The sequence below is a fragment of the Ahaetulla prasina genome, chromosome 1 (genome assembly GCF_028640845.1).
Source record: "Ahaetulla prasina isolate Xishuangbanna chromosome 1, ASM2864084v1, whole genome shotgun sequence".
NCBI classification, from domain to species: Eukaryota; Metazoa; Chordata; class Lepidosauria; order Squamata; family Colubridae; genus Ahaetulla; species Ahaetulla prasina.
The window spans coordinates 32,879,424-32,898,901 of NC_080539.1; the positions used below are offsets into that span (position 1 = coordinate 32,879,424).

At 40.1% G+C, this 19,478-nt stretch overlaps 1 protein-coding gene across 4 annotated transcripts in view; it reads right to left on the reverse strand.

The window, feature by feature from the left end:
- Window positions 1–14: 14 nt before the first annotated feature.
- Window positions 15–19,478, reverse strand: part of ZNF395 (zinc finger protein 395) — a 49,979-nt gene continuing 30,515 nt past the window's right edge. For all 4 annotated transcript variants that reach the window (XM_058164782.1, XM_058164781.1, XM_058164783.1 and 1 more), the window contains exons 5-10: window positions 16,549–16,775; window positions 15,654–15,754; window positions 13,185–13,455; window positions 12,025–12,117; window positions 9,436–9,539; window positions 15–7,800 (exon numbers count right to left, since the gene is read on the reverse strand). In XM_058164782.1, coding sequence (XP_058020765.1) covers window positions 7,689–7,800; window positions 9,436–9,539; window positions 12,025–12,117; window positions 13,185–13,455; window positions 15,654–15,754; window positions 16,549–16,775 — 908 coding nt within the window. In that variant the 3' untranslated portion in view covers window positions 15–7,688. The remainder of the gene's footprint in view (window positions 7,801–9,435; window positions 9,540–12,024; window positions 12,118–13,184; window positions 13,456–15,653; window positions 15,755–16,548; window positions 16,776–19,478) is intronic.

The following is a 19,478-nucleotide window of genomic DNA, read 5'->3' on the forward strand; positions in this document are numbered from 1 at the left end:
CAGAAACCGACATCTACCAGGCCATATCCTTTTATTATAAAATATATTTCATATTGCTGTTGTAAAAATTACATTTCACATTTTTTGTTTACAATAAAAAATAATACTTGGAAGACAATCAAAAGAAAAGCTCCAATTAGATAGCAATTCACGATACAACAGATTTCCCCTTCCCCTTAGGCTTGACAGCATATCACCATCAAAAGAGCAGCGGTTTGCAGATTACAAGAACTATCCAGCCACTCCTACCTTCATTCCTTTTTTTCCCAAAATCTCTCATGCTTAAGAAGTTCAAAAAGCCAGGCTCACCAATCTCAAACTCAGAAAACCAACCGAGTAATGGCTTTTAAGGAGATCTTAACAACTGAGGATTGAACAGGCTTAATCTTGATCTTAACAGGCAGCTAGCTCTGGGGCTTCCTCTTCACTTTGTGTTGCTCTATGTCAGAGGTCTCCAACCTTGGCAAACTTTAAGTCTGGCAGACTTTAACTCCTAGAATTCCCCAGCCAGGTTTGCTGGCTGGGGAATTCTGGGAGTTGAAGTCTGCTAGGCTTAAAGTTTGCCATGGTTGGAGACCCTTGCTCTATGTAAAAGCAGAATGATAAGACCCAAATAGTTTCCTAGTTCTCTACCCTGCACTGGAGTTAATGTGTGCATTCAGATTTAGGGGAGAACCCTATCTGCCTAGAATTGCATGTTGATCCCAGACGATGAGCTGGCAAACTGTCTCCACATGCCTAACAAGGCATGGCACTCACACACATCTGCACTCAGTACACATATATATATACACCGTTGTGCAATCATATAAGCCCTTTTATTTGGAAATCAATTCCATTTCTCCTATTTGAAAGCAAAGAGTTGTTTTTTTAATTTGGACACATAAAATTACCGTAATTGGATTTTGGAGTTCTACATCTAAACCTCATTGAGGTGTTTTGGTTTCCATCATCCCCAGTCTCCATGCTAATTAGTAATTATGGGAGCTGGAGTCCGACCCAGCAGATGGGACACCTGGTTGGTGGTATTTCCAGTATGCTGATTTTGCTACATAACATGGGTGGGTTTTGTTTGAAATAACAAAATTGAGGGTTCACAGTGCACAGCATGAATAGAAAATAGGCCCCGGTTAGCGCTAATAAAATGGTTATATATGTGTGCACAAGTCACAATTTTTCCCCCTTCCCCCCCAAAAAAATAATAAGAACGCAGCCCACAGTGGTATTTGCAGATCTTAGATCTTCGAGTTAATTTTTGAAAAATGGATATAAGATTTAGAAATCAATCCTGTAATCCAGCATTTTTAAACCTCAGCATCTTTTAAGCTATGTAGACTTCAACTCCCAGCATGCTTAAAGTCCTCACAGCTTAAAGTTGAGAAATGCTGCTGTAATCCAAAGTAACTAAAATCAAAATGGAAGAATTAAAGACTGCACCACTCGTTAACTCAGACAAGAGGATCACGGAATGATTACTATATTAAAGCTAAAATCTTCTGGCATCAGAAATACACTAACGTTCTTAATTCAGTAATAAAAACAAACCTTAGTGACCTTATTTGGGGAAGCTGCACTTGATAGGGTCCTGATGCATCCTATTGACCCAGGAAGTGAGTTATGCTCCTAGGAGGACAGGGAGTGTGTCCACTCACTACCCACAGGTTTCGTGCAAATCCAACAGAAAAAACTAGCCTTGTTTCAAGTAATCAGAAAGACTGGGCTGGACAAAAATAGGGAAAAGGAGCAAGCAAAGCTGGCTGGGGAATTCTGGGAGTTGAAGTCCTCCAGGCTTAAAGTTGCCAAGGTTGAAGACCCGTGGTCTAAATAACCAAAAACTCTTTCTTTTGCTATTTTCAAAGTCAGGAGAAAAGTCTCAGTTGCATTTGTGAAATGGCAAGCATTTTTTTTTAATGTTCATAAAAGAATAAAAAGTAGTGGCTTGGATACAGATAGGGATCTCTTTCATTCTCTCTTTGGCCTATTGCAAGAAAGGGCAAATGTTGGGAAACAGACAATCCTGTGAGCAGAAGAGGCAGAAATGAACTTAAGACAGAGCACCTCAGTTTCTTCAACTGACAATGTGGACCAGTGACATATACAGGCCGCCCTTGCAAAATGGCTGCCCCCAAGAAATGAGGTTCTTCCTATGAAGGGAAAACAGGATGGTCTCCACTGCAAATACAACATTTACAACATCATTATTTAGGAAGCAGTATTTCCTAAAATTGCTTCCTTCCAACTTTCCCTTCCTGTGGGGAGGTTATATTTAGGGTGAAGGAGGGACGAGAATTATATTCCAAAGTTTCTTGGTTAAAAAACAAATACAGAAAAAAAAAGAAAAAAAGAAAATCACTGACATACATTGTCCAGTCTAATTGTACCGCATAGCTCATGAAATAAAAAGAGAAGGGTTAAAACATGTCCTATTTTAAAAAATACTGGTAACAAATATATTCCCATGGAAGGCTAGCTTTTCTTTTCACTCTCCAAAATTAAGTGCTATAAATTTGAGGGGGGGGGGAAATGAGGCATTTGAAAAAGTCTGGCTTTTTGTTCAAAAAAGAGGACAGCACTGACTGCATGCTTTGGACACGGTTATGCTCCTAACCTCATCAGCAAATGGCACATATTCCTTTGACACCGTAGTAAAAGGAGTAACACTTTTTCCAAGAATCTGTCATAGCATAACAGGGATATCCTATATTCCAGAACAGTGCTTCTCAACCTTGAACACTTTTAAGATTTCAACTCCCAGAATTCCCTAGCCACCAATGCTGGTCAAGGAATTCTGGGAGTTGGAAGTTCACACATCTTAAACTAGCCAAGGATGAGAAACGTTGATCCAGAGGCTTCAGTGTTTCGCTGCTTATTCTTTTATAGGGCCTTTTCTCCCTACAACTTTTTAATCACATTCTAACAACAGCTACCCTCCCCCCCCCAAAAAAAACCCTGCTTTTTGTAAGCATAAGACCCCGACTTTTGCCACTGAAGGAACTGATCTTTAAATCTCAATCTGAAGATACTCATTGACTACTCTCTCCTGATTCAACACAAAATTAAGAGGTGCCTCTCCTAAATCAGAAGAGAAACAATTTTACTCTGATAGAAGGATCCACCCATACCAGGATGGCTGAAGCAGAAGGAGCAGTTAAAAATGTTGGGATTTTCAAACTTTAATGTTACTTTGGGGGACTGAATTTTAATCAAGCCTAGTTCTCAGTACTCAATATTCAATGTCAAAAATGGAATTTGAATTTGAGGAGAGATGGCTTTGAAATTCACAGGTTCCCGTTAAGAATTATTTGGAGATCGTCAACTTGCAACAGATTGGCTTTGCATCTTATCGCTTTGGCCTATAAGTTATGCCACCTAGAGAGTTACTAACGTGAGCTTGAAGGAACGCAGCTGCAGAAAAGCAGCCAAAATCTCCCTTTTAAAAAATATTTTAAGCCTCCGATAGCCATGGAAAATCAGAGCAATGCAGTGCTATCATCAAAGTGAGCAATTTCAAAGTCCTTGCCCATTTATGTATTTTTAATATTTTCTTTTTATTAAGAGGATTTATAGGAATCAACTCCATCAGATCGCCCAAGTGTTTTATGTTTTATAGTTTAGTCCATAAAGAAAAAGCAACTGCATTGCCCCAAACCTCCAAATATAAATGGCTCTAGCTTGGAAGTTGCAGATGATGTACTTCCATTGGAGAAATCCAGAGATTCTGGATTAGGGAACAGAAAGAAGCAGCAAAAAGTTGGTCAGGAGGAAGAATGGATGCCAAAAAAAGAGAGAGAGAAATCTGGCTGATTTGTGAGAGCAGAGAAGTTCTGAGCCAATGGCATCAATAATCTAATTTGAGCAACATCTTCTTGGATGGTTAAATCAGACCATTCATCCATTTGCTAAATCATGATTCCATAAATGACAACTGGCTGCTTTCCTTAGCAGAGACCATCACTCAAACAACTAAACCAAGATGGTTGGTCCACAGTAGCAATTCTATTGAACTGGCTGTAATGGGAAACAGGCTGGTAGGTCAAGGCCCTCCCGCATCCTGCAACACAGCCTAAGGTTGTGTGCCCTAGTCACTAATCCTAGTAAACTCGTATCTTGGTAATGGGTCGTCCTTGATGAGGTCAACTTGTAGTTTTTAAAGGGCCAGGTTTGTCTATGAGGACCAAGAACTTCTGTTCAACAATCCTTGCTTTTATTGAAGGGAGGGTATCAACCCCTTTCAATGTTTCCCAAGATCTCATTGAACTAGAGCTGCAGAAGTGAGAGAAATGTATCTCAAATGGGGAGGAAAAGACTTGTAGTTTCTCCTGAAGCTAAAACTAATATTTCATCTGGGAGTTTTCCCCCCAAATTTCCATTAGTATTTTGGCATGGGGCATGATTTTCAAAGACAAGCTCCTCATTTTTTAAAGTTCTAAGATATTTTCACTGAAATCAGACTATTGTGACCCAAGCAACACATTTTAAAAATCCCACATTTTATTGCAAGCCTGAAGCTTCAATTGTAATACCTCTTATCTGAACTTCAATATTCCCAAATTCCCTATTCAGAATTTGCACTATATAAATCTGAGTTCGATTTTAATTTTCAAAAAATTAATTTGCAATTTGTACAAATTAATTTGTAACTAATTACAAGATCAGTTAAGCATCTATCTGATGTCCAGACTAGAAAAATAAAATCTGACATACTGTGAATATTATGCACAAGATTACAAAAAAAAAGCAATCAACAAGCACCAAAAATATACATAATTCCTTTTCAAACTCTTCCACCCATCCCTTAAAGTACCCTCAAAGAAAGATAAAAGGGCTCACATTTTTATATAAGGAAATTATAATTCTCCAGGACATATAGTTCAGTTACTATTTTACAGAAAGAGGTTTATCTCTTTAGTTTATGGCTCATGATTATCAAAACGCTTCGGGGAAGGGGAGAAAAGAGGCAGAGAATCAACTTCAAAACAATGTAAATACCTACCCAATATACCTCATTTTCCATTTCCATTATCATTACTATTGGTGTTGCCATTTTACATCTGCAAAATGAAAACAAACCAAGCCACATGACTTCTGAAATGGAGGAACAGATTTCCCCATCAGACAAACTGATGGCTCTTTGATAGCATGACAATGACTTCCATGGTGAAGCTAGCCATCAAATTTAATTAGGCTTGCCACTGAAGCAGCATTGCACCACCTATGATCATGCATTTTTGAGTTTGCCAACTTTGAATGTAAACTTCCACACACCTCCAACACATCATCTGCAGCCCTGAGAGCCCCCACCCTCCTGCGTGGCAGGGCTGAAAAATTCAGATCCATTTTAATTGATTTGGGAAATTTAAGAAGAGAAATGCATGGCTTAGGCCAACAGATGCCAAGGCACCCATAACACTCCTTAAAATACCCAACTGCCTCAAAAATTCAGCCCTGCCTATTATGTTGATGGCATATGGCTAACTACCACCCATTGCAACATCCATCTAACACTTGGTTTACTGGACTGTATTCTCCCATCCTACTGAGATCCTGTCTGGCCTACCTTCATGCCATCAGATAACCAGAGAGAGAGAGAGAGAGAGAGAGAGAGAGAGAGAGAGAGAGAGAGAGAGAGAGAGAGAGAGAGAGAGAGAGAGAGAGAGAAAGACAATATTTGCAAGGAAATCTGTCTATATGAATCTAACATATACATGCTAATCACAGAAATTGAAAGGAATAATTGTACAGCTTGGCTAACATACTTTGGACTTACACAGTTCCTTGTGTAGATGATACAACTAACACTAAGTGTAAAGGTAAAACAAGTATGTTGGGAGAGCAGGCAACCATTTCCAATTCCACTGTCTCACATTGTAGTTTAACCCAAACTCAGTTATAACAAGAAGTTAGACAGAAATCTGGTGGAGGGATAGAATATTACAATTTTTCAGGTTTTTGAGGCCAATAGGTCATGAAGGAAATATAAGTTTATAATGATGGAATTATTGGTTATTATTTCAATCCCCCCCAAAAAAAAAATTTGGAAAATGCTCATTTTTCCCCAGATGACTCAAGTATCTTTGAAAATTGTACTCATCAAATCCCAATCAATTCTAAGAGAATGTTGGCTTGTCTTCAAGTGCTATTTCCAGCATATCTCTGTGTCCCTCCCAATTTCCAATTTCTTTCTCTTCTAACTACATCCTGAGATACTGGGATTATAGACAGTGGATCTAAGGTCACTCAGTGGCCAGAAAGATGGGATGGAAACAATGAATGGGGCGGCAGGACAAAATAAATGGGCATTCCAAGAAACTGAACATGGACCAGCATGCCCTACAAAACAGCTCAGGCTTTCTCATATGCAAAACTTGGAATGCTGATTCACTTGGTGTTCAAAGGTTTAGACTGCTGGCATAAGGTGGGCTGACCCTGAAGAGGAAGGAAGAGCATAATCATGGGTTTTTATGCGCTTTGCTTCTTTGCTCATTACTTGTTGGCTCCTACAATAATTAGAAGAGAAATGAAGCTCTCCAAACACGTTACCATTCATCGGAAACTCAATTAATAATTAAACATCTATTTCTTCTCTAGAAAATGGGCCTGATTTGGGGAGCCAATTAATAAAGACAGACGAATGCACAGTTGTAAGGGGGGAAGATCCCAGCTGTATCACTAAAAATATGATATGTACAAGTCAAATTCATACTCCAGAAAACATTCCCACTGTTGGGAAAGCCAAGAGTGACCCAGATTCTTGTTTAAAAATACAGTAGGAAGAACTTTAATTTACTGCCGCATAGTAGAGTGGAAATGGGGAGATTGTGATGTTCCTCTGGTATCCAGGTAATAAAAGTTGCATTGCAGATGCTCAAGATGCATCTTAAACCACCAGTTACATCAGTCAATAGCTCTAAGACTCCTACAGAATGCATTTGTTTTGGGGTTTACACTTGCTAAGAAAATCCAGATTATGTTTACGTTCCTTCCACTTCAGGGTTATTTGGAATTTGGAGTCCTGCAATTTAAAGCAAAGATTGTTTCCCAACAGCAACTAAAGAAAGCAAAATAAAAAGCAGTGCTCATTAAGGATGCAAATGGCTAATTCCTGTGCGGGCATCCGAGGATTAACAGGGAAACAGAGTGTCCATTAGTAGAGCAACTGCTAATAGCTCCCTTCCTGTCCCTCCTTTTGCACTCTCTAAATGGTTATGTGACTTCAGGGGAGGTGAAACAGTTGCTTCCCCTCCATATTGCAGTCATTGATCCAACCACACAGCCAACCTCACCCTACACAGATCAAAGTTCTTTGGTCCCTGGACCCACCTAGGAACAAGTCTGTAAGATAGATCAAGCAATCAGCTTTTTTTTTCCTTTGTCCTCCTTATTTACAGATAGAAAGGGAGGCTGTGTTATTTGTCATTTTAAAAAAAAAGAAAAAAATCGTGTAGAAAAAGCTTTCCCACAAAACACTGAACGTTAGAAAACCTGGCAGATGTAGACTATACAGAGCTTGGGATAAACACGTGGCTCGCGAGATTTCTGCCAAAGCACCAGGAATTGCTTCCAAGACGACAGAGCCCTGGATGTGGCCAAAATACAGAAATCTGGCTATTTGCTCTTGGGTTACTGCAAGAGAGAAAGCCCTCTGAGACTTCCCACAAGAAAGGGGTGTGAATGCAGGTACATCCTTCTCAGTCCAAAAATCTCTGGCATGCTTTTTTCCACCGGCAGGCTGTGCACCACTGGTCTCGGTGCTCGATGCCATAAACTTTGCGGCACTTTTTGGCTTCGCCACGGACTTTCCTAGAGAAAACAAAAGACAGAAAACCAACGAATATACATAGCTGCTGAGCAATTAAGTCTCCCTCATCTGATGCAAACCCTGGGGCTGAACACTCGTAAGTCTTGAGGGCTACTGTTCTCTTTCAGCCACAAAAAGGTTCTTGTTAAATAGCCAAGAACTTGCAATGGAGCCTATTCTTGTGTATGGTGAGTTGATATACTCGTTCAGTGACCGTTCATAATTAAAACGGTGCTGAAAAAGGAGATTTATGACCAGTTTTTAAAGCTGTCACCATCGCAGTTTCCCAAGTCATGTGAGCATGATTCAGGAGCATTTCTTCTACCATAGAATAACAGAGTTGGAAGGGACCTTGGAGGTCTTCTAGTCCAACCCCCTGCTTAGGCAGGAAACCCTACACCACTTCAGACAAATGGTTATCCAATCTCTTCTTAAAAATTTCCAGTGTTGGAGCATTCACAACCCCTGGAGGCAAGTTGTTCCACTGATTAATTGTTCCAACTGTCAGGAAATTTCTCCTTAGTTCTAGGTTGCTTCTCTCCTTGATTAGTTTCCACTCATTGCTTCTTGTCCTGCCTTCAGGTGCTTTGGAGAATAGCTTGACTCCCTCTTCTTTGTGGCAACCCCTGAGATATTGGAACACTGCTATCATGTCTCCCCTAGTCCTTTTTTTTATCAGACTAGACCATCTGCAATGGTCACAGCATCCTACAGTCACAAGATTGCAACCTTCACAGTCAGCTTCCGACAAGCAAAGTCAATGGGGAAGCTGGCAGGAAGTCGCAAGTCATACACATGATGTTGCACTTAACCATCACAGGTGATTCACTTTCACAACCGCAGTTGGAACTGACATCCTAAATCAGAGATCTCCAACCTTGGCAACTTTAAGCCTGGTGAAGCTGGCTGGGGCATTCTGGGAGTTGAAGTCCTCCAGGCTTAAAGTTACCAAGGTTGGAGACCCCTGTCCTAAGTGAACATAGTCCCATGGTCCCACTTTACATCTACAATTGCTTAATGACCGAACTGCCGATCCCAATTGTGGTCAGTGAGTGAAAACTACTTATACTAAGCTATGGCTCACACAATCCTGGTTCAAAGACACCACGACTGCCATAATCACACATTATCTACAATTTCCCATTCTTCCTAAAATTAGTAAAAAAAATAATAGATTGTGCTGTACAAATCAAACTCATTTGCCATCGATTTCAGCAGCACAATCTAAATGTTGTTCGAAGGCTAGAAAATGGAGGTTGCCTCTACTGTAACTAGGGCTGATGAAATACAGTGTTAGATTCAAACATGGTACCTAGCCATTACATTGTTGTTTATGGTTTACTGCCATATATGAATCTAGACATTTTGCCTCGGCTAAAAGTGACCAAACATATAAATCTGTCTTATGCTCAATCAGGCCACTGATCTTAAAAAAAACCTACAGCCCATGCTTGTCTACTTCTTCTGTCAGGAGACAGCCAAAATTTCAAGCAGAATGCTCTTTTCTCTGAGCCCAAGCCAACAGCACATGTTCAACACTTCTAAAGAACATTTTTCTTTCTGAGCATATCTGACATTTAGCGTACTATTTCCCAGCCCTGCATGAAATAGCTCAGTCTGTTTTCTCCAGGTCTTACCTAGTGCCACTGGGTGCTCTTGGGGGGGATGCAACAATCAGCTGGGATTTCAGCGCTGGAGGCGGGGGTGGCTGTTCACTGAAACTCAAAGACCGGCTTCGCACCTGCAAACAAAACAATTTTGAGTTATTTGGGATTTATTATTCTGCCTTAAATGATTATGGGTGGGTGTCTAAAAAGACTTTGAAAGGTTTTTCTATTCAGGTGAAAATTGTAAACTTGCTAAAAGTATGTCTTATTATACGGCATTTGTTCTTTAAAAATATCAAAATAAAAATAAATCCTGCCAAATTACAGAAACTCTATCTCAGGGGTATCCAACCTTGGTCCCTTTAAGACTTGTGGACTTCAACTCCCAGAGTCCCTCAGCCAGCTTTGCTGGCTGAGGGACTCTGGGAGTTGAAGTCCACAAGTCTTAAAGGGACCAAGGTTGGATACCCCTGCTCTATCTAGTTCAGCATTATTTTTTTCAAAGTGATACTTTCGGGAAGAACACAAGCTGGTATTATTTTTGAGGTATGCTACTTCTCAATGCAGATATTCCCTTTAATTCTCATTTTCTCTTCTACTGGCCACAATCCCCCTAAAAGGCCTTATTCCAATAAAGCCAACCACAAATGTAAGTTTTTCACAGCTATATCAGAAGGAAGCAATCAGTTTGGAGAGTGAAAAAAAAAAGGAGATTTCTTTTGCATTTATTTTCATGTGAAATGTGTCTTCACCATGCAGAGGCTATAGAGCAGTGGTGAAATCTGAACCGGTTTACTACCAGTTCGCTGGCTGCGCATGGGCACTGCATGCAGTCATGTGCAGTATGCACCACGCACCAAATGCATGGTGTGTGCACGCAGTGCACGCCAAAAGGAGGCATGGGGTAAGTAGAACAGCACATGGGAGGGTGATCAGCTGTGGCACACGATCTTTTTTTTTACTTTTAAAAGCATTTTCACAACCTATTCAGCTGAATAGGTTGTAAAAAATGCTTTTAAAAGTTAAAAAAAAGGCTCTGACGATCACGCAGCTCAGCTGTGATCGTCAGAGCCTTTTTCTTTAACCTTTTAATAGCATTTTTTAAAAGAAGCAACAAGCGGGCTAGCGGGCATTGGGTGGGCATGGGGGGGTGGCAGGGATTTTTGCTACTGGTTCTCCAAACCACCCGCCATCGCTACCGGATTGGCTGATCCGGTCCAAACTGGAAGCATTTCACCTCTGCTAAAATAGTATGTAGAGAAGAAATAAGTAGTGGTATTTTATTGGAAGGATCCCTTCTCCCATTTGCCTTCCCCAATTCAGCACCCTTTAGAATTGTAGGATTCAGAGAATTTGAAAACTGAAGTTCTGGGCAACACTTTCCAAATTGCATGAGGCTGCTATAACTTGACAAAAATTTGATAACCTTCCGAACATTTGCAGCTGACCCCTCCACTCCCTCCATAGCAATAGCACTTCAACTCATATATCGCTTCACAGTGCTTTACAGTCCTCTCTAAGTGGTTTACAGAGTCAGCATATTGCCCCCAATAATCTGGGTTCTCATTTTACTGATCTGGGAAGGATTACACTGTTTGATGAATGCTGCATCATACTTTTAACTGACAGATTCTCCCTGTCCAGTTGACTTCTATGTTTCTCTCTCAGTTCAACTCAAACCAAAGTTCAAAGTTTTGGAAACTAAAAAACCCCCTTGTCTAGCAACTTGGATTGGACATTGTTTACAAATGCCTTAATTTGGGAGAGAAGGGACTTTTTTTCAGGCTGACAGCAGTTGAACTTTTCTGTTTGCTCATACAGAAAAAAGAAAGTCTATTTTTAATTTGTGATAGCAAATTTCATAAGATAATCATGCATAAAGGGATCTTTAAAAAAACCCACAGCTTTCTCAGAACATGCCACCCACCAAGTACTTGTTAATATATTTCTGTAACCATCTTCTGAACTCATCCAGATTCTCTCCTTAGGTATACCCAGACAATTTTCTAGATTCTAGAATCATTTGACATGAGATGGGCAGTAAATAAATTTAATAATAATTAAGTAGGTAAGTAAATAAAACTTGTGTCCCCTTGGGTTGCCATTTCAGACAGGTTTCCTTACTGAAATATGATGATGAAGAGCAGTCAAAAAAGCAATGGGAGTAATGTCAAAAAAGCAGTAATGTCATCTGACCTCTTATTGAATTCCCCATTGAGATTCCTTGTGGGAATCTGGTAAGGAGAATTGGAAATCTTTCTTCTTTCCTTGCCTGCCCCTGGTCTCTTTTTCCAGCAGGCAGGTTTGTGCCTGCTGCTGGATGGGGGAGGGAACAAGGGATTGCAAGACTGGCTGGGAAACTGTTACAGAATGTTGAAAATTGATGAAGACCATGTGACTGCAGTAGCCCAGCAGCAGAAGCAGCCAGTAGCACTGATGCAGCCATAACTATCTCAAATTTCACTCCATCAGGAATTACAGATCCCAGATTTTGAATGCATACTTTTAAGTTAGTCCACTTGAAGTTCCTTGTTCAAAAATCATTGCCCTGCGATGTTCCACTTTACCCAGTTAAAGGTCATGAGGAGAGTTTTAGTAGTATAAAGATGTGAAACTCACCGGTGAGAGAGTGGGGATGGTTGAGGTTGCAGCAGCCCAGCTAATGCTGGTGAATATGTGCGGGGATACAGGAATCTGAATAGATGGCAGAGCCTAAGTAGAGAAAAATGTCTGTCTTAAGAAATGAAGAGCATTTTCATGTTTGCTTTCTGTGAAATTTCTCAACACTTGAAAACAATTTGGAAAAAGGACATTGGGAATCTTTTAGACAACCCCCTACTCAGTGCAGGAATTCTCAACCATCTCAATAAAAAGCCGTCCAATGTTTAACAGAATAACAGAGTTGGAAAGGGCTTTGGAGGTCTTCTAGTCCAACCCTCTGCTCAGGTAGGAACCCTATACTATTTCATACAAATAGTTGTCCAATCTCTTCTTCAAAACCTCCAGTGTTGGAGTACCCACAACTTCTGGAGGCAAATTGTTCCACTGATTAATTGTTCTAATGGTGAGGAAATTTCTCCTTACTTCTAGGTTGTTTCTCTCCTTGATTAGTTTCCACCCATTGCTTCTTGTCCTACTTACAGGTGCTTTGGGTTTATTTATTTATTTTTTATTTTTTTTTATTTATTTTTTAAAAAATATTTATTTTTGGATTTATTTAAAAACCTTCAAAGATGGTGCAGTCATGACCCCGGAATTCATGCTGTCCTACTGCTTAATAGCTCTCATGGACAAAAAACTACTCCTTATTTCAAAGCTGAATCTCTCTCTGTAGCCCTTTCACTGGTTCTTGCGCTTCCCTTAGGCACTTTGGAAAATATATCCATACCCTCTTCCCCATGATAAGCCTTCAAGTATGAAAAAACTTCTATCATGTTTCCCCTTAACCTCCTTCTCTTTAGGCTAACCATATCCAATCCTTTTACTGTTCTCTATAGGAAGAACACATTAACAATGCATTATTCTTTCGCTCTTTAACATATTGCCCCAAAGTATAAGCGAACAGAATAAGAATACAAATGCTTAGAAAGGTAATTGCATTCTTTATTTGAAACTCAAATCATCCACTCGCAGAACTGAAATCCTGCCACTTAATTACCCAATCATTAACTGAGGGGCTGTTTTATTTATTAGGGTGAATAATTCCACAGAAGAATTCCAAACACCTTCAGGAGGAATATAGATTCTTAACTCTGCGGCGCAGGTGGACATTGACTTACCTGGTATGCATGGTCAGCCTGGATGTGCCAGAAAGAACTTGGGGCCGACTGGCTGAGGGCACTGCTGGGCAGATGAGACTCCAAGGGGGCTGCCTGATCCAGAATAAGAGTTTCTGGCTGAGAGGCAGCCTGTTGGATGACAATAGGAGAGGAACCTGCAGTGGGATTGGGAGCAACTACTAAAGACTCCGGAAGTGCCTCCTCCTTCACTTGCATCTCAGTGTAGTAGAAATCCTCTTCTCGTTTTCTCTGGTCAGAGTTGGCACCATCTCTGCAGGCATTGATAAAAGAAGAAGATATAGAATAAATAAAGTAACTCCCAAGTTACATTTTCCAGTGTTTTGTTACAAAAGCTGAAACAATCTAGGGCAGGGTGTTAAACTTGTGGCCCACGGGCCGGATGTGTCACATGCTGGCCACGCCCATCCCCGGTTGAGCGAAGGGGGGGGGGAAAGTCACGACACATCACATGACGACAATGTGATTCTGCGAGTTTAACACCCCTGATCTATGGGTTTTGTCCCTGAATGTAAAAGTGGAGGAAAATATTATCTGGTGAATTTTCATATCCACAACCCCAAACTAGACAAGTTAATACCATCTCTAGCATCTATCTCATCAGCTCTGCCAATCCTTCTTTGTTCACTGAGATGGAGACACATTTTCTGGCAAATTCTGAAATTCTTCTACACTGGTCAACAGAACCAAGAACTGTTTCATGGAATCCCATAAAGTCTTTCTTTCAGGGTAACATTCTACTCATAGACTAGCAAAGGGAAGAATGCAGAACTAAGTCCATCTGCTGCAACAGATGCAACAAGATGGGAATAATTTTTCAGGTACACTTGATCCCTTTTTTGGTGCAAAGACTTTGGTGCAAAAGAGCAGAACTATTATCTGGTGAATGCAGACCTGTGGACTGCAAAACTCTAATCTAACTCCATTAATAATTTTATCATCTGAGCTTCTCTGGTATTATGCACTATTAAAATGATTCATCTGCTAAAAGAACAAATCAATGAGGGGAAAGTTAACTGACGAAGCAAAACTCAACAGAACTAAAGAGCATTGAAGGCAAAAGAAGATATTTAAAAAGATGGAAAAAGCATAACCAATTCTCCCCGCAAGAGGGCCCCACAATCACACAGCAAATATCAAACACGGTTCAGTCATTTCTAGCCAGGTAACCAAGACTGCATTCAACCCAGAGAAAATAGTTGGCAATGCTCAAATACAGACTAAATTATATTCTCTAACTAAAAAAAACAACAACAACCAGGCCAACTTGAAATAAATGACTGCTCTCTTCCAGTAATTCCCAATAAATATAACCCCATCACATCAGAGAAGATGATTCCAAAAAATGATGAACACGATCAAGTATCTCAAGGGCAGATAATATGCTTGGAAACAACACACGTGGCATCTCCCTACGTCTAACCAACCTACCCTTTTCTTTCTTAAAATTTTCAATTTTAACTCAACTGAGTTAAGTTCAATGTTCACTTTAGTTTTAATTTGCCTTTTTTCACTTCAGTTTTTAACTCAGTTGAAAAGTTGGCATTTTCAAATCTCACGGACGATCACGAGGAAAAGAAAGAACTAAGCATTCTAACACCCATTCTGGTGAACTACAGGAGATACCTTGAAGCTCCTGCAACCATCAGCCCTGTGGTAAATGAGTGCTTTCTGACACACCACAGCAAACATTTTGTAAGCATTGCTACCTCCTTTCAACGTTCCAAATTGCCCAACCTCAAATCAGTAACTACCCCTGATCTGGGCCTTTCCAAATAAAGTGAACTTTATATCCGGAGCCTGAACTTGACTCAGTAAGTATCATCTTTGCGGCCTCATAAAGGAAAGGTGCATTATAACCGGGTGACTGGCAAACACCAATAAACTCATTTTATTCACTACTGAAATAAAAATGGGGACCCCAGCCACCTATTTTACATGGTCAGCAGGGACAAGAATCATCCTCTGCAGTACACCAAAATCCACCTTAAGTCCCTCATTAGGCTCTGATTTCACCCTTCTGCAACCGTTCATGACAAATAAGATGGTGTGGTATTCCCATCTCTTTAAGGACTTGCTACAATTTGTTGTGATCCACACAATCAAAGGCTTTAGCATAGTCAATGAAACAGAAGTAGATATTTTTCTGGAACTCCCTAGTTTTTTCCATGATCCAGTGTATGTTGGCAATTTGATCTCTAGTTCCTCTGCCTCTTCGAAATCCTGCCTGTACTTCTAGTAGTTCTCGATCCACATACTGCTGGAGCCTAGCTTGTAGGATTTTAAGCATAACCTTACTAGCATGTGAAATGAGTACATTCTTTGGCATTACCTTTCTTTGGAACTGGGCCACTCCAGTTACTGTTTTGAAATACTGTATAATTATATCTACTGGGGATCCTTTCCAATATAACTGTGCAAATGTGACTTAACTGCAATTTAAGGCCTTACCCCAGGTGCTGGGTCTTCACATGCCTCTTAATTCCAACAATGGAGCGAAGGACTTTGCCACAGCTGGGCCACAAGCATTTGTACATCACTTTCACTGAATTCTAGAAGAAAAACAACTCTAAGTCAATTCACGACCATATGTAAGTTGTGCAAAACCTAACCTTTCAGAATTCTTAACTACTGGTGACTGCACCACTTTATTCAGGGGTATCAAATTTGTGGCATCACATTGTTGTCATGTGACGTATCACAACTTTTTTCCCCTTTGCTAAACCAGGGATGGGCGTGGCCAGCGTGTGACGCATCCGACCCATGGGCCGTGAGTTTGACACTCTTGACTTTATTCTTCTCTTGATTCTGTTGAACTTAACAGTTCAATGAAAGATGGCTGTTTTATATCAACTTTCTAAAAAAACTCAAAGTGACATGGAAAATAAGTTCTATTCCCATCAAAATTAATACATTTCCACTGTTAGTCAATCAGAGTTAAAATAGTTGCCAATAAAAATGAGAATTAGGATGGTATCATGGTTAAGGTGTTAAACTAGGCCTTGGAAGTCCCAGGTTCAGGTCCACCTCAAGCATGGAAGTTACTTGTTGCTCAGGCCCATCTACTCATAGGATGTTTAGATGAAAAACTGGAAGGGAAAGGGCTATACACAATATAAAATCTTGAGGGGAAAGCCAGCATACAAGGTCCTAACAAATAATTAAACAGGAATTAATGGAGTGGATAGAAACAGTAATGATGTAGATCCGATAGTAAAAATACAAATTCTGGAATGGCAGGCTTATGTAGATATTCTTCTTTCTTGATCGGATATTCTTGATCTATATTTAGACCTGCACCTTCTATGGAACAATTTGTTCCCCATCTTATGGTCGTATTATGTACCTTCCTTTTCCTTGGAGCAGGCTCTTCGAAGAGAAAGGGATCAGAATCTGTTTCAAAGCCATCATCAGCCCGAGGAGAACTGAAGGCCTCGTTTGAGTACTTGGGGCTGGCCTCTGAGTGTGGGGGAGAAGGGGTGGAGATGCCACTCCAGTGCCCACTTGTGGTACTGCTCCCGCCATCTGACATGTCACCACTTTCTTTCCAGGCATCACAGGTTGCTTGGGATGCTGAAGACAAGATGAGAGGATAAACAAGTGAATCACGGTTTTATTGAGTGCTTGAGCAATTAAACTGATTCTCTATTCCAGGGATCTCCAACCTTAGTAACTTTAAGGCTTGTGGACTTCAACTCCCAGAATTCCTCAGGCAGCAAAGCTGGCTGAGGAACTCTAGGAGTTGAAGTCCACAAACCTTAAAGTTACTAAGGTTGGAGAGCCCTGCTCTATTCAGTTTAGCACTTTCATCACTTTTACATAGAGCACGGGTGAGGAAGCATGACTCTTTATGACAGGGGTCTCCAAACTTGGGACCTGTGGATTTCAACTCCCAGAATTCCCCAGCTAGCATGCTGGCTGTGGAATTCTGGGAGTTGAAGTCCATGAGACTTAAATGTCCCAAGTTTGGATATCCCTGCTTTATGACATGAGCCAAGGGCCATGGTTCCCCATCCCTGACATAAGCAGTGATGGAGGAAGGTGGTACTGAATAGAAGAGGTGGACTAGCTTAGATTAAATTATTCTTTCAAAGGCTACAGAGAGCTCAGAGAGTGATCTCTGCAACAGTTCAAAAGCCAGACAAAAAACAAGAAACCCTAAATTTAAATCCCACTTGGCCATGGCATTCTTTAGACCAATCACAGCCCTTCAGGTAACTACTGTAGTTTATTAAAGTTGGTATGAACATAAACTGGAAGAAAACTGTACTTGCTATCTTAAATATCTTAGTAGTAGGCAAGAAACCAGCATAATTAATAATAATTCCTTGCCTCCCAAGAGCTTGCCAACTGAAGCACAGTGCAGTAAGAAAATTTGTGTTTTATTCAGCAGTCTGCTTTTTACTTTGAGCATTTGAGGTTTTAAAACAAACACAAAAATATTCATATTGCAAATTTTGCTACTAAGAACAAGGAATGTGAAAAAGTCACCTAAACTTGCTTTCCTGTAATTTACTAACAGGGAACAGGGGAGAATAAAGAAGCTAACGGACTATTAATAGCTTTGTCTTAGTGTTTCATTTATAGCGGCCCTATTCTATAATATAGAATGTGAATGGGATTTTGTACAATATATATATATTTCTAAATAATCTATCGTTTATTTTGAGTGTTAAGAAAAACTTCGTGAAAAAAACATTTTGACAATGAAACTGATTACCAAGAGAGATGATAATCTCCCCTTCTTAAGAGGCAATCATCCAGAAACTGGAAAAATGTCTGCCAAGGATGCTTTAGATTAGATTTTTGCACTGAGCAAAGGGTTGGACCTAGCTGCTAAAATGGCCCCTTCCAGATGGCTTTAAACAACTTGCTAGACTAGGCTAAGCAGGGCTGCTTAGTTTGTTGTTCAAAGTGTTAAAAACTGGCCATTAATTTAAATGTTGTATGAAACTAGAACATTACATTTTGCCACGATACTGTTTACTTCTTTGGGTATGACACATTTTATGATCCTTAGATTCTATAAAAAATGGCCCATGTTCCCCTTTGTATCAAATGTAATGTTGCCTTTTCTGGCCTTTTTTTATAAAATCGTTCTATTGGTGCTGAATATTTGTTGTTACAACTCTTTTTCTGAGGCATTCTATGAACTGATTAAATTTACTGATCACATTTTCACAATATAGCCAGGAAAACAAGCCAGAAAGGAATACATTCCCACAATGGATTCATACCAGAAGCAACACTACTTTAAGTGTTAATCATACAGATAATAATGAACCAAGAAGTGGAAATTTTAAACTGTAGGACAGAGGAAAGAAATCATATAGTAGAACTGCTCTTTTTAGAACAAAGACTTATGAGTTCTATCTCTTCTATAACATAAAGACAAATAGATTCCATCCTAGAAAGCAAAAGCAGATATCCAGCTCCAAAGTCTAACTTGGTTCTTGTACATGTGAAAGTATAATAACAAGCACATTTAAGAATCCAAAAAAACAGCCTGGCACAAATTTTGATTAGTGCAACCTGAATGGAACCCCTGCATTGAACTTATCTCTTTATCCAAAAATGTAATACCTAATGCAAAAATGCATTGCCTGAGAAGTAAAAAAGCTTGACTCCTGATGACTACATGGGCATGACCCTACAGTTTCCATGGCCACAAAACAAAAGCGGATTGCCACTTCCAGGATTTTGTGTGGATTTTCCAATTTGGCCTATATCTCCCTGGTGTTCCCTGACAGCGTCCCTTTAAAGTACTAACCAGGCCCAACCCTGCTTAGCTTCCAACTCAGAGTAAGCCTACAAAATTCTGCCACCTACTGAGACTAGTCCTATAAACATTTTCTGAGATAAAGTTTGGCTGAATTCAATCAAGATGAATTCGTATTTTCATATATAATATTTCTCTATAAAATTGGAATCGGGAAGGAATGACAGGAAAAGCCACAGGATATTCCCCCTCTTCTCAGTTTCAGAAGCCTTTTCACACCTTCACTGCCAATCCAGCATCCAGACATACAACAGGCCTGGCTGCCCTAGTTGACTGCAAAGCACCTGCATTTCCCACTTTGAAAGGCTCCTATTTTTAAACAGATACACAGAGGATCCAAAGAGGCTTATGGGAAGTGCCTCCATATAAAGACACTGGCTCTTCTTGGTGCCTATTACTCCCGTAATAGGTCTGAGCATCCAACTGGAAACGGCAGCCAGGGGTTGGATTACACAACCCCCTCCCTCCACTGAGGACTGCAGACACCATTCCTAATC